The 15,022-nt window shown below is 33.8% G+C and overlaps 2 protein-coding genes across 3 annotated transcripts; both read left to right on the top strand.

The window, feature by feature from the left end:
- Nucleotides 1-907: 907 nt before the first annotated feature.
- On the top strand, nucleotides 908-6,240 carry LOC113055623 (twinfilin-2-like). Its single transcript, XM_026222041.1, has 11 exons — nucleotides 908-932; nucleotides 1,793-1,861; nucleotides 2,843-3,021; nucleotides 3,176-3,271; nucleotides 4,132-4,236; nucleotides 4,352-4,366; nucleotides 4,450-4,491; nucleotides 4,604-4,723; nucleotides 4,852-5,002; nucleotides 5,107-5,228; nucleotides 5,930-6,240. Exons 1-11 carry the CDS (start codon nucleotides 908-910, stop codon nucleotides 6,095-6,097), a joined length of 1,092 nt encoding a protein of 363 aa, XP_026077826.1. The 3' UTR covers nucleotides 6,098-6,240.
- A 1,730-nt stretch (nucleotides 6,241-7,970) lies between these two features.
- Nucleotides 7,971-14,356, top strand: LOC113055001 (NEDD8-activating enzyme E1 catalytic subunit-like). 2 transcript variants are annotated; one of them, XM_026220910.1, is made up of 18 exons: nucleotides 7,971-8,025; nucleotides 8,159-8,197; nucleotides 8,616-8,727; nucleotides 9,601-9,681; nucleotides 9,816-9,898; nucleotides 9,979-10,059; nucleotides 10,660-10,703; nucleotides 10,877-10,941; nucleotides 11,056-11,211; nucleotides 11,297-11,399; nucleotides 11,723-11,836; nucleotides 12,214-12,267; nucleotides 12,377-12,413; nucleotides 12,495-12,576; nucleotides 12,662-12,762; nucleotides 13,391-13,454; nucleotides 13,583-13,637; nucleotides 13,750-14,356. In XM_026220910.1, exons 1-18 carry the CDS (start codon nucleotides 8,006-8,008, stop codon nucleotides 13,836-13,838), a joined length of 1,380 nt encoding a protein of 459 aa, XP_026076695.1. In that variant the 5' UTR covers nucleotides 7,971-8,005; the 3' UTR covers nucleotides 13,839-14,356. The 2 variants fall into 2 exon arrangements, with proteins under 2 accessions (XP_026076695.1, XP_026076696.1); XM_026220911.1 differs by lacking the exon at nucleotides 8,159-8,197 and having other exon boundaries at nucleotides 7,981-8,025.
- The last annotated feature ends 666 nt before the right edge of the window (nucleotides 14,357-15,022 follow it).

Here is a 15,022-nt window from a genome sequence, read left to right as displayed (position 1 = left end):
AATAATGGCTGGGTTTGTGCTCACAGCTGAGTGAATAAATCATGAAGCCAGCACTAGAAATCTCACAGGTATGTTTTCTCTTTCTGTCTTCATACAAATGCATAATATCAGATTTTATACTTTTTGTCTGCTATATGCTCTGGTGAAAAAAGAAAGAAAAAAAAATCCTGAATGCTTTTTAGAAACACAATAAAATCCTTTTTCCCTTCAATCAAATCTCATAAACCTCATGCAGGATCTCAAAGAGTGGTCAAGAGAAAAATGTACAATCTGAACTGGCTTTTCGATAGCTGGTAAAGTTGTCTAAATGAACCAAGCGCCTGTCCTGCTGGTTGGGGGTCAGCAGCCACCTGCATGGTATCTCATGACAGCCTGGTGGAATCTGAGCTCCCACAGGCCTCCGGTTTATATGCTATCAGGTCATTGATGTTTGTGAGTGATAATGTGCCATTTCTTTTCACAAATGGACCGTGGCATAAGTGTTTGTAGAAGAGCGGAGACACACAGATAATGTCCAGAGTCCAGACTCTCAGTTTCAGTAGTGCACTTCGTTTTATTTTACACCAGAGGATCATCATGAAGCTCATCACAGTGATCAGATGTTGTCATCCACTTTATACCACATAAGGGCCACCAGTGATGGGTGAATAATACTAGATAGGTGGTGTGCTGGAACCCATCCCTTGACAGGTGTAATATTAGGCTACACATCTTCCTCGGTTCCGCGGATCGGGTTTCAAACAGGATTCCCCAGGTAAGATGCTCAGGGGGCGTTGATGTCATTGTACGGAAGTGAGTTGGACCACACTGCTGGGTACAGATAGCAGTGCCACCGAAGACAATAGGAGGACAACGTGGGAGTTTCGACAGGAATTCGGACTGAGCTGGAGCATCAACGGGACTTGGGATGTCGCACCAGACGGGTATCCATGGTAAGCAAACGGAGACATTTATTTCAGTACACTGCAGCCCATATAGATTTCACATTTAGAGTAAAATATTTTACATTTGTTATTTTTATCTTCTCCTTTTAGTGAAATGCATTTTGAGTTAGAAGAGTAATGTAAGCTATGAATATATGCTATAAAGTTAAAACAAGGGAAATTTGGAATAATCTTTAATTATTATTATTATTATTATTTTTTTTTTTACCAAAGTCTTGCAACTAAACTTTTTCAGATTTCCATGGAGTCTATGTGCAAATGTGTACATCTAAAGGCAAAGGAAGTTATCAGTAAATTAACATGTTTTGAGTACTTACTAACTAACACTACAGATTTACAGTGTATATATATATATATATATATATATATATATATATATATATATATATATATATATATATATATATATATATATATATATATATATATATATATATATATATAGTTATATAGTTATATAGGTTTAAAGCCGAGAGATAATATTAGGCTGTGTTTTATATGAATGGGAATGGGAGGTAATTTAAGCTTACGTACGGAAGCGCTGCTGCTTATCATCTCACCTGCACCTACATCATTTATGAGTCCTGGTGCCCTGTTACCATGGTGAGGCCAAGAATGAGGCACAGGCCACACAGTGTGGAAGCAGTGTAAAATTTCTATCAATTTTGTTGGTCTTTTTAAAAACTAAGTGATCTAATTTAATGATTTATAATGTTAAATACTACGCAATGGGATGGTATTTTCTTAGGGTGATTAAAATGTTTGTGGCATAAAATAATTTTGGGGTTTACTGTCTTTGTTGTATCGTCATCTGTTGTATACTTCACTGCTGAAACCAGCAACTCCAGACTTAAGAGAGTTCCTGGTGAAGGCGAGGAGGGGAGCTGTCAGACTGGTGAAGGTTGTTATAAGGAGCGGTGAGTACGAGCATTTGTTTGTGAGGCCATCTGTGTATGTAGTTTTATGTTAGTATTTCAATACCCACAAGACGGTTTTGTTTGAGCAAAAAGATTGATGGTGCTTTTGATTAGTTTACTGCTATTTACACTTTCTGATTCATGAATCAGGCCTCATATCAATGTGCAAAAAAATCCAAATTAAACATAGAGTAATGCAAGTTCTACAATTATACTTAGATCACAGGTGGCCATATAATTAAGAAAAATATTACGAGTCATTTTTGTTATTTATTTTACAGTCATTTTAGTGGATGTTGGAAGAACCATTTATCTTGCTTTAAATATGTACCCTTATTTTGAAGTGTTTTAATAATTAAAGTGAATATAATTTAAATGCACTAAATTGCACCTTCATCAAAAGTTCAGCTAATTGCATTTAATATAAATGTAAATTATCATATATTTTTATAAATGCAAGTGTCTGGAAACAATACATTCAGATCACACTGAAGAGTATTATTTTCTGTACGTAATCATTTTTTAAGTGTATTTAAGTTTACTTCTTTTTCACAGGTACCACTTGAGTTTACACTGGTGTTCTGTTCATAGATTTGTCATTAAAACCTTACGAACATTTATTTTTGGTAGATGTTTTGCTTGAAAAGTGTGCTTATGTTATCTTTCAGGTAAACTAAATTGCACTTGGTTTAATGTTTTGCTATATACTGCAAAGACTGCATTCATTTTTAAGTGTAAAAACTTATGCCTTAACAAATACATTTTAGCCACTTTTTAGTCACCCTAAAGAATGTTAAGTAAATGTGAAGATAAATTGGACTGTGGAATGTTATACATGCAGTGTATGATGACAGCTTCATGGCACCATGCTGTTTTTGGACTCTGAGTGATAGTCAGTGCATTTATCTGGGGCTACTGCAAGTAGTCAGGGAGTGTGTTATAAGGTGTGTATGTGTGTCTATCTGTCTGTGTGTGTTTCAGAGCAGCTGGTGTTGGGAGCTTACAAAGAGGTGTCTCAGAGCTGGGATCAGGACTATGATGTATATGTCCTGCCCATGCTGGACGGTCTAGAACCCTGTTATATCCTTTACCGCCTCGACACACAGAACCAACTGGGATATGAGTGGCTGTTTATCTCCTGGTCACCAGACCACTCACCAGTGAGTAGGAAACACATGATAAAGTGAAATGTGTAAACTCAGTACAAACTTTCACCCTCATACTCTATAAATAATGTTGCCTTTAGCCCCTTGGGTTAAAATACTAAGAATTACCCTTCTGAGTGACAATACCCATTCATTCTGCACTTCATAGGTGAGGTTAAAGATGGTGTACGCTGCTACCCGAGCCACACTGAAGAAAGAGTTTGGTGGAAGTCACCTCAGAGATGAACTGTTTGGAACAGTCCAAGTGTGTAGACGGGTTTATTCGAACATGAGATTTGAGTTGAAATTATTTTATAATTTTACCTGTATATATATATGTATATATATATATATATATATATATATATATATATATATATATATATATATATATTAAACTTCAATTATTAGTATTGAAAATTAAGAACATTTTTTGTATAAAAATGTTTTTGTTAAATGTGTGATGTGTATTCATAACATTATATTATCTGTTTTCTTGGCATTACTTATAAAATCCTAGTTAACTGCTGCAAGGGCGTTTCTAATATACCCAGTTGTCTTGCAAACTTTATATCATGGATTTTTTTCTTTTTCTTTTGGAGCAAATAGGAACACACACACAAACACAAAAAAAAATCATATACAGTATTTTTAGAATCTGATTGTAGAAATTCAATGACTGAGCAATCAGAATGAAATATTGTAATGTATTTGTATTGTAAAAAGCGCTATTACAAATAAACTTGAAATAAACCAGATAGCTCGTTATTCATAAATATATGATGCCTGACCAGTCAGAACAGGACAGAATAGAATGGTTTTAAAAAAAAAACAAACAAAAAAAACATTTAATAACCATGGAAGCTTTCTGTTGGACAAAAGGTTCTTTACAGGGGAGAAAGCTTCCTCAGAATTTTAAAATATTCTTTACATTAACAAAAAAAGAAAAAGAATGTGACTTTATATAGTGAAAACTATTTTTCACTTCTATGAATTTTTCATTTTATTTTTATAACTGGGTTTACAATAGTAAACCTACTGTTTGTTTCCTGTTCTTGTGTTCCTTGCACTCAGCTTTGCTTCTGGACATATGTTTAGAGGTATATTTTCTATTATGTCCTGCAGGAAGACATCTGTTTCCAAGGTTATCTGCGACACCTGTCTTCCTCTTCCACCCCGGCCCCTCTCACTACTGCTGAGCAACAGCTCCATCAGATTAAAATAACAGAGGTGAGGAAAGTCAAACATTTGTAAATACCTTCATATCAAAATTGAGTATCTGACAGCTTGTCTGCCATCATATTAATATCTGAACAAATGTATTTCTTAATAATGCACCTGACAGGACAAAGTGGCACGGGTGAGTGTCCTGTGATTGATTTTGTTTTCAAGTACATAAATATAAAATGGATTTTCACAAAACTCTTGTACTTTTCTATTCAGGATGAGCGAAGATGGATTCCCACTGTGAGCGGACAAGCAAAGGTAGCATCTGCTCTCTATTCACTAAATTATAAGAATTATTCATTTTAGAAATTTACATTATATGTAATATATAAATATCCTTTTGTGGGTATGTTATATATTTCTGATATAGACAGAGATCAGCGTGGAGAGTAAAAATCCAACTTTGCAGGGTTTGGCATTTCCATTGCAAGAAGAGGCTAAACATGCTTTACAGCAGCTTAAACACAAACGCATCAACTACATCCAACTAGTAAGTTCCACACACATACATATGCATATAAAAAAATAAATAAATAGAATATTACACCTGCACTTCTGCACTCCATATCATCTCCATTAGCCCAATAACAAAGCACTTTTTACTTTCCCATCTTTAAGAGGCTGGACACCGAGCGAGAGACAATTGAGCTGGTCCACACTAGTCCTACAGAGACCAAAGAGCTGCCAAGCAGAATCCCAACTGATGCCCCACGATACCACTTTTTCCTTTACAAACACACCCATCAAGGACAGGCACTGGAAGCTGTAGGTTAGTGTCACGATATGAACGATTTTCTACCAATGTCACAATATTCCAACTTGGCCTCTTAAGATTGATAATGGTGTTTTGTTTGCGTTTGAATATTGGACCAGTTTTCATCTACTCCATGCCTGGGTATAGTTGTAGCATCAAAGAAAGGATGCTTTACTCCAGCTGTAAGAATCGACTGCTGGATGAGGTAGAGAGAGACTATCACATAGAGATCGCCAAAAAGGTACACTAACAGCAACAGTTGGTCTTAATAAAGTTTGTTTTTCAAGATAGCTGTTGAACATCTAAGCTTTAACCCGAGTAAAAGAGTACAAGGATGTCAAGTACTTGAGTACATTAAAATAGATTATTTTAAATACTTTCTTTTTTTTGTGGAAAAATTATATTTTACACCTATTACAAATTAATTTAGACCTCCAAAATGCCATTAGCGTTTATTAAGAAATTGTAATTGACCCCAAAGCTGTGGTTATTAATTCTTGTCTCAGGAGTGAACATGGATAATATATCTTTAAACACATATATTAAGTCCACATCAACTAACAATAAAATGAGCCTTTGGCTACTTGAATATATATTTTAAAATATAATTTATTTTTGTGATGGCAAAGCTGAATGCATGTCACGTGTCACATGATCCTTCAGAAATGATCTGGTGCTCAAGAAACGTTTTCCAGACATTTTCAAAGGACAGCATTTATCTTTTGTAACATTACAATGTCACTTTTGATCAATTTAAAGCATCACTGCTTAAAAAAAATGTGATTTCGAAAATTTTGAAGTAGAAAAAAAAATTTCTTACTGAATCCAAAGTTTTGAACGGTATGTTAACTTTTTAGAGCATAACATTTTGACCTATGCTTCTAGCCAAATACTCATATTTACTCACTTTTGAGTTAATCTATTTATGTGTCATGTGTGTAGATGGAGATTGATAGTGGAGAGTGCCTGACAGAGGATTTCCTGTATGAAGAAGTTTACCCGAGGCAGCATGCTCTTAAACAAGCCTTCACCAAGCCAAAGGGCCCAACAGGGAAACGAGGGAACAAGCGTCTAATCCGAGGAGCTGGAGAGAATGGAGATGAGAGCTAGAATCATACAGTCAAAACATGTCAAATGGCATCTGATACAACGGTTTAATTTCTCCCCTCAATGGCCTGTAGCCTATTTCTTGCCTGAGCTATCCTTTTCATAGTTATGATTTTTTATGTTAGATTTTAACTAGTCTTTTTTCACTCTGAAACACATTCTCACAAGGTTTTCGAGGCCACATAAATATGTTGTTTAGGTGATGATTTTTATGTTATAGTTAAAATAAAATCCATTAATCTGTCTTGTCAAATCTCCTTTTTGTCTGTGGAGCAGCATTACGTTTAGGTGACACTTTAACAAACCTCTCTGCTTTTTGGTTGAGTACATATTGATGGTTTGCTGAGAAATCTATTAAGCAAGAAAGTATTGGTGAATTACTGACTAACTGAATAGATGAGTTGGAATCAATTCAAATAATAAATACATTAGTATAAATTAGTGAAAAATGGGTTCACTCTTGACATAAGTTAATGCAACCCGTTGAGAACTGCAGCGCTTATAGCCTGTATCATCCTTGTATGATTGATTGTAATTCACTTACGATTCCTGCTGCTGATATTTCGAAATTAAACATTTTTCTCAATTTTTCTGATCAAGTCAGGCTACTACTGCTAGCAAATATGAAAACTTAATATACATTGCCATAGTTTTAACATCAAAAGCATGCGTATTTCGCGCGACGTGTAGCTGTTGAGCACAGGCCCAGAATTCAGGCGTAATTGTAAATTTTATTTAATTTCAGTTTAAATAGCTACCGGCAATTGTGTTTCAGCATTTTTTTTATTCTCATTTTTTATTTTTATTTAATAGACTTAATAAGTTAATATTAGTAGTATTAGTAGTATTTGTATGTTATTAATAGACTTAATAACATGCCTGTGAGTAGGCTATAGCCTACTTTACAATTTGTGTGAATATCATTTGAATAAAATGTTTAAAAATGAAACCCAGTATGTAGTGTCTATAAAAGAAAGCAATTCAATATTTTGTGCAATATCAGTCATCAAAAGCTGCAGCTATCCCAATCCCAAAAGCTCAGTTTGTAAAGTCTTTTTTTTCCTCATTTAGAGTAAAAACCACATTAAACACACTTTCAAAATTTCACCTTTACTCATTTCAGAGTGAATACATATACCGACCATTGTGTTATGATATTTATGTTTCATAATTAGAGAAAAAACTTAAAGATTCTGACTTTTTGAGGCAGATGTTGAGACATTAATAAGTAGTGAGACTGATTCTCAGGCACGACAGCAGGATATTTCTCAGTGGTAAGTGTCAAGTGTTAACAAGTTTGTGGTAATTATGAGATGTGATCAAACTAATTTTCTCTCACAGCGTCTTCTCGACATTATGTTAACAGCATAGCAATTTTACTTTCAAATTTTATAAAAAATTAATAATAATAATATAAATAAATAAATAAAATAATAAAGTTTGTGTTTGGAACTGTAGGGCAATTTTTACTAGCAATAGTACACATAATATGACAATAAGCTAAAGAAAATAAAAATAAAAATAAATAAAAAAATAATAATAATAATTTGCACCACACTATCTTGTGTCCTTGTCTTCAGTCTGTATGTAGCCTATATAATTTTAAAAGTTATCTGGGGATGAATTGGGATATGATTTAACGGAACAAAACTCTGATCCTTTATTACACTGACAGTTGGTAATCCTTACACGGATATCACTAAAATAATAAAAACATGTAGTTCGGAGTGCAGTGCTGTGTATTTGGGCTGTAATTTTGTAATTTTTTTTTATATTTTTTTTTTTACCGAAATATGAAGAATTCGAAACTATTTCAGAACTTTTATTTTGAAAATGACGTTGTGCGTCAGGTGGTTGTCGCTTTTGTCTAATCATAAGGTTGCGCATTTCACTTTGAATGTTTATAACAATATGGCGGAAGGAGAGGAGCCGTAAGTGGATTTTTATAGAAAACTGAACATAAATCCCTCGTAACAGTGCTTGTAGTTCAATCAACAGGACGCAAGAACATTAACTTGCGGGTAGCAGACAATGAATGAACCTTCTTTTATTCTCTCTTTTTAGGGAGAAGAAAAGAAGGCGAATAGAGGAGCTGAATGAGAAGTTAGTGAAATGAAAGATAAGAATTTAGATGTGGCAGCCAGCAGGTTTGCTTTGGGAGGTGTTGATTATTGTAATTAGCTTAATCTGTATTATGCACATATTGTTTAGACATTATTTTGAACAGCTCTTCGCTTATACTGTACATACAATATTTTACAGTCTATCTTGCGAAACCTCCAAACACTGCTGATTGCACACAGGCCATAATGCTCTTTCATAACATTTAAATTTAATATAAAACACTTTCATTGTATTAATTATGAAATTTACATAAAATCCAGTGCCATTCAAGCCATAGCATAATTGTTTTTGTACATAAAGAAAAGTCTATTGTGTTATAAGTGAATGTGTTTTATAATAACTAAATAAGCTGAGTAGTGAGTGTGCCGTATATATAAATATCTATATTTCTTCACAGTATGGTTGTGGATGGAGATGGCAGTGACTGGCAGGGACAGTGGGACCATGTCAAAAAGTTCTTAGAGAGAGCAGGACCCTTCACTCATCCCGATTTTGAACCTAGCACTGAGGTATGAACCTACATTAATTTTAATGCACCAAATATAATATAATATACAATATAATGTAATAAACATTCCACACCCTATTTAAAAATGTTTATATTAGTCCTACTTTTATGGAGATAATCAGTCAATCATAAACTTCAGCTGTGGCATTTTATTTAAACAATTCATTCAAATCTTTAAATTGGCCTAGATTTCATAATGGCTGCTTTTTAATAACAAGACAGGCTGCTAATTTTATGGTGCATAATTACGACACAGATTGTGCTCTAGTTCTTACAAAAAAAAAAGCTAGATAATTTTTCCTATTAATATCCTTGACTGAGTTTATAATGGAGTTATTACATTATATTTTGTAATGGATAAAGATTTTTTTTTACTTCTGTTTGCCTCTTATATAAATAAATAAATATATATAATTATATATAATTATTATTTTTTCTTTTCTAGTTGTGTCAAGCTCTAAAATATTGTAAAAGGTAGAAATTTTGAATACAAATTTTTAAAACAACAACATGAAAAAAACCTTATCCTTCCAATAATTAATCAGCCAAAAATTAAGATTTGCTGACAATTTAATCACACTCAGGCCGTTTAAGCTCAGGCCAAAAATTTTGAGATATGTATCTTCACGTCACTGGCTCACCAGTAGATCAAAACATCACAATAATCTGCACGACTCCAGTCCATCATTTTAAGTCTTGTGAAGCAAAAAGCTGTGTTTGTAAGAAATAAATCCATCCAGCGGAGTCAAAAACTATAGTATCAGTGCTATTTTGGCTTTTTGAGCAATTTATCCAAGATCAGAGGGTTTGTTGTGAAACTGGAATGTTACTTTACTCTGTTCTCTCTTTATAAACTTTGCACATCTTCTTCCAGTCTCTCCAGTTTTTACTGGACACATGCAAAATTCTGGTAATTGGAGCTGGTGGACTTGGTTGTGAGCTGCTCAAAGATCTGGTACAGTCCTTGTTGTGACTCCTGTTTGCTTCTTTTTTTTTTCTTTCTACTCTATACCTTGTAATTACAAAGACATTAATTGTTAATGTGTTTGGGCCTATCATGCTCATATATGGTGCAATTTTATCACCCAGGCCTTGTCAGGTTTTCGGCATATTCATGTGGTGGACATGGACACCATTGATATCTCTAACCTCAACAGACAGTTCCTCTTCAGGTTAGTCTTTATCAGATGATTTTGAGCTAGTTATTATTCTTTTTTATATAAATGCAAACTATTCGAGGTTGTATCTACAGACCAAAAGATGTGGGCCGACCAAAGGCGGAGGTTGCAGCAGACTTTGTAAATGACAGAGTCCTAGGCTGCAATGTTGTCCCGTATCCTTCAAAGAGTTTTATTAAACAGCCTGGATGTTCAAATCATTCTCTTAGGACATTTTTATTTGTGGGCATGTCGAAATGCTGCTTCATGCAGTACCGTTCAAAAGTTTGGGGTCAGTAAGATTATAGTTATTTTTGAAGTAAATGAATACTTTTTTTTCAGAATGAATACATTTAATTGATCAAACGTGACATAACATTAAAGACTTTTATAATATTACCAAATATTTCCTGCTTTTTTTTTTTTACTTGAACTTTTTGAAACCTGAAAAAAAAATGTATCATGGTTTCCCCAAAATTATTAAGCAGCACAACTATTTTTAACATTGATAATAATAATAAGAAAAGAAAATTAAGCTTTGACATCAAAGGAATATATTGCATTTTAATATAGACAAATAAACAACAGGTCTTTTAAACTGTAAAAATGTTTCACAATATTATAATTTTTACTATAGTTTTCAACAAATAAATGCAGCATTGGTGACTATTTGAAATGTCTTTCAAATAAATCTTACCAACCCCAAACTTTTAAACAGTGGTATGTCATATTCATGTGCATCAAAATATTTGTATTTCCCTTTATAAAAAATGCAGACATTACAAGAAGATCCAGGACTTGGATGAGACATTTTACAGGCGTAAATACCATATAACTCTTTTTCTTTTGTCTAAAATGTTTAATGTTTAAGTTATTTTAACACAGTATTACATGGGACACTTCTGCAGTGAGAGACAGATTAATATGATACTTTTTAGGCAGTTTCTACTTGGAAATCGGAGTAAAAGTCTGTTTTTTTTTTTTACTGCATAGAATTTCACATAGTGGTCTGTGGTCTGGACTCTGTTGTTGCCAGAAGATGGATGAACGGCATGCTGGTATGTGTTTATTGTCTTAAACATCCAACATCTCTATATCATTTCAATAAAGTGTTTCCGTTCTGTGAGAAGTGCTTATATTCTAGTTTATGCATTTTGTTTTGTGTTCCTCAGTTATCCCTGCTGATTTATGAAGATGGTGTCCTAGATCCCAGTTCCATTGTTCCTTTAATAGACGGAGGCACAGAGGGCTTCAAGGGCAATGCCCGAGTGATTCTTCCAGGCATGACAGCTTGCATCGATTGCACCCTGGAGCTCTACCCTCCACAGGTGCACACTGGGATTTTGGGTTATGTTGAATTAGGTTGTATTTCAAAAACCTTTTTTGTCACACTCATTTTTGTCCCTTACACAGATTAACTTTCCGATGTGCACTATAGCATCTATGCCGCGGTTACCAGAACATTGTGTTGAATATGTCCGCATGCTGCTTTGGCCCAAAGAGAAGCCTTTTGGAGGTACATGAATTCACAATATGTGACCCTGGAGCACAAAATCAGTCTGAAGTCGCTGGGGTATATTTTTAGAAATAGAACACAAAACACAAAACATGGCCAAATATTGTCCAATCCTAATAAACCATACATCAATGGAAAGCTTATTTATTCAACTTCCGGATGATATATAAATCTTAATTAAAAAAAATGTACACTTAAGACCGGTTTTGTGGTCCAGGGTCACATATTTCCATAAGAACTGGATTTGAAACAACCAATTGATATTTGGTTACACTGCTGTGAATAATCTGCTATTACGTCCTGTTTGAATGTGCTTTCCTCAGATAGTGTAGCCCTAGATGGAGACGACCCAAAGCATGTCCAGTGGGTGTACCAGAAATCTCGGGATAGAGCAGCAGAGTTCAGCATCACTGGGGTGACTTACAGACTCACCCACGGTGAGTGACAGGTGCCTGTCATGGGACTTTTTTGGGGCATTTTGTAAATTCCTCTCATATGCAGACAGAGTTTTGATGGAGACAATCTCCAGAGACACTCTAATGTTCTTTCAAATTGTAGTAATATTTCGCAATATTCCAGTTTTTAGTATTTGTCAGTATATATTTATTTATATTTGCAACAAACTCAAAACATTCTGTATGCAACAGCATACTGTGCCAGTGCCCTGCAACCACCCATAACACACTTGCATCATGGTGCATGATTTTGCACAGGCAAGCACTACTGAAATGTACTTATAATCCTACGTTTTGCTGATGGTAAGCTCCTATTGTTATACAGTAGGTGTTGATGTTCTACCTTACCTGTGTTTCAGGGGTCGTGAAGAGAATAATTCCTGCTGTGGCTTCTACAAATGCTGTTATTGCTGGTATGCTGACATTGCAAATGTTCTCTGGTTTAAGGACGCTTGAAAGCCTGATCGTTTTTAATAAGTTGAGTTGGAAATACAAAGTTTCTTTCTTTCTTGCAAATTTCAGCTGCTTGTGCCACCGAAGTTTTTAAAATTGCCACAAGGTGAGTTATAACCACAGGAGAGAGCGTTGAATTCATTGTTCATTCACCCGTCTGATTTGTTCTTTTACTTTTGCCAAACAGCGCATACGTTCCCTTGAACAACTACCTGGTGTTCAATGATGTGGATGGGCTGTACACGTACACCTTTGAGGCTGAGAGAAAGGTTAATGACTTGAGCATCATTTAAAGGACATCACATAACTAAAAAAAGACGACATTAATGCTAAACGCTTCTGTTTCATGTGTAGGAGAACTGTTCCGCCTGCAGTCAGGTGCCACAGGACCTACAGTTCCTGCCTTCAGCTACACTCCAGGAGGTTCTGGACTACTTGACTGAGAGCGCCTCTCTGTGAGTCACAGTGTTCCTCACATCTTACCATTCACATTATGTTATCTGCCCTTTTATCATATATATATATATATATATATATATATATATATATATATATATATATATATATATATATATATATATTTATTTTTTTTAAATAATTTAAATGTTACTATAAGAAAACAAACATCAACAAAATATATTCATTATACACACACACACACACATGAGTAATCCACACACATGCTGTGCAGTCATATACATACATTCTTAGAATATTTACTGTATAAAAGTAATTTTTTATATATTCCAAAAATGTATGTTAATTAATACATACATTTAATACAGCTTTTTTCTGATTACTCAAAATTATATTAATTGAATAGTTAGATATACTTGCCATTAAATTATAATTCTATTGTATTAGACCAACACATAATAACGAAATGGCAATACCAAAATAAATGCGTAATGTCTTCTGTTTTAAACAAAGCCTACAGAAAGAATCTGATTAATTTTCCCTCTTACATTTTATCATATTCCTTCTTGTTAAAAAACATTGAATGTGTCAATGATAAGTATGATGAAATCTGGTTTAAAGCATGCAGAAAAATTTTATGGTAACACTGAATCTTTTGTCTTCTAGCCAAATGAAGTCTCCTGCCATCACCACAACTCTGGATGGAAAAAACAAAACTCTTTATTTACAGGTTAAAAGTTTTCTAACGTGTACCAGACTTGTCATATTTAATTCAGTTAAATTAGAATTTTCTGAACATAGATGCTATGCATTAGCTGTTTATTTAATACATTTGAATCTTTTTGGTTTTATTTTCAGACTGTAGCATCTATTAAAGAGAGAACGCGACCAAATCTAAGCAGAACACTGAAAGGTGATTGAAAGTGTTCTGTGATATCATGTAGTAAAAGTTACCCATTTAGTAAGTGTATTTCAAAACTGTATTGATGTTGTTTAATGTATTAAATGCTTCGTTGTGCGTACAGAGCTTGGACTAGAGGATGGACAGGAGCTGGCTGTGGCTGACATCACGACTCCTCAGACCTTACTCTTCAAGCTCAACTTCATCTCATAGGATTAGTGCTTCATTCTAATGCACAGTTACACGTGGTTATTGCAATCATCATCAAAAAGAAGCAGTCTTGGAGTTGCACATACATATTTATATCAGCAGAGGCATCACATGCACTTACTGCGCTGGAATATCTGCAGTTTATGTTTAGCTTTTTGGTCAGCTCCGTCCATCAAAGACACTTACAGGAGACTTTTTTTTGTCTTGCACTGCTATAGTCACAGGAGTCATTTTGGTGGATCTCTTTTTTATGAACATTGTTTATCTATTTATTAAGTTGTTGTGCATTCAAACACAGCATCTTGTTCAATGTCTTGTAGAATTTTTTTTTCATGTTTTGAATTAAATTTGAAAATCTTATTTTAAACAAATACTGAAGTCCTAGTCCAGTAATGTTTTCCTAACTATAAATTTACTTTTATTCAATTTGTGAATTAAAATATTTGGTTAAATATTTAAAGGCACTCTATATTAAAATGTTGTAAGTTCTCTAGAATTAAAATGAATATTTTGTAAGTAAATACATAATGTTGTGTTGTCAATGTTAAGCTAAGAAAGAGGTGTTCGGTATATTGTACTGTTTTGCAGAAACTCAATAGACACACTTAGAGTGTCTGTTGGTTTTTGTGACTTTATTTTAAAGGCATTTTTAAAGTCACAGCCAAAGCACCACATCCTACACTGGATCAAACTACAAACTACTGCTATAGTTAGTGTCCCATTACATTTTTTTTAAATACTATAATAATAATAAAAAATATATTTAATCTCATGTTCATAGTAATTTCAGTATAATATAAATGCAATAATTTTGATTCATATTCATTTTAGTAAAACAATTATTAATGCAAGAATTTTAATTCATATTCACTTCATTTTACTATAACATTTTATTAACTTGAAGTTTATTTTCAAAAGTGGTTATTTACTCATTGTTAATTAAAAATGTGTATTTGTTAAAAGTTATTAAAACCCCACATTTGTGCACTGGATCGTGAGACCGCATGGTGTCCCCCTTTCAAAAGCAATAAACACCTGACCAAATTCGGACAAAAGATTTAGGACGGAATGCCTTTGAGTTTACGTTTATTCAGTCAATTGACTTTTTGGTTTTTAATATTTTAGTGATATGAGAATGTCTCAGATGTTTCAACAGAAAAGAGATACTTTGATCGTTTACTTTTTTT

Source organism: Carassius auratus, chromosome 36 (genome assembly GCF_003368295.1).
Source record: "Carassius auratus strain Wakin chromosome 36, ASM336829v1, whole genome shotgun sequence".
NCBI lineage: Eukaryota > Metazoa > Chordata > Actinopteri > Cypriniformes > Cyprinidae > Carassius > Carassius auratus.
The sequence above is the reverse complement of the archived record's forward strand: the minus strand, read 5'-3'. Positions and strand labels throughout refer to the sequence as shown.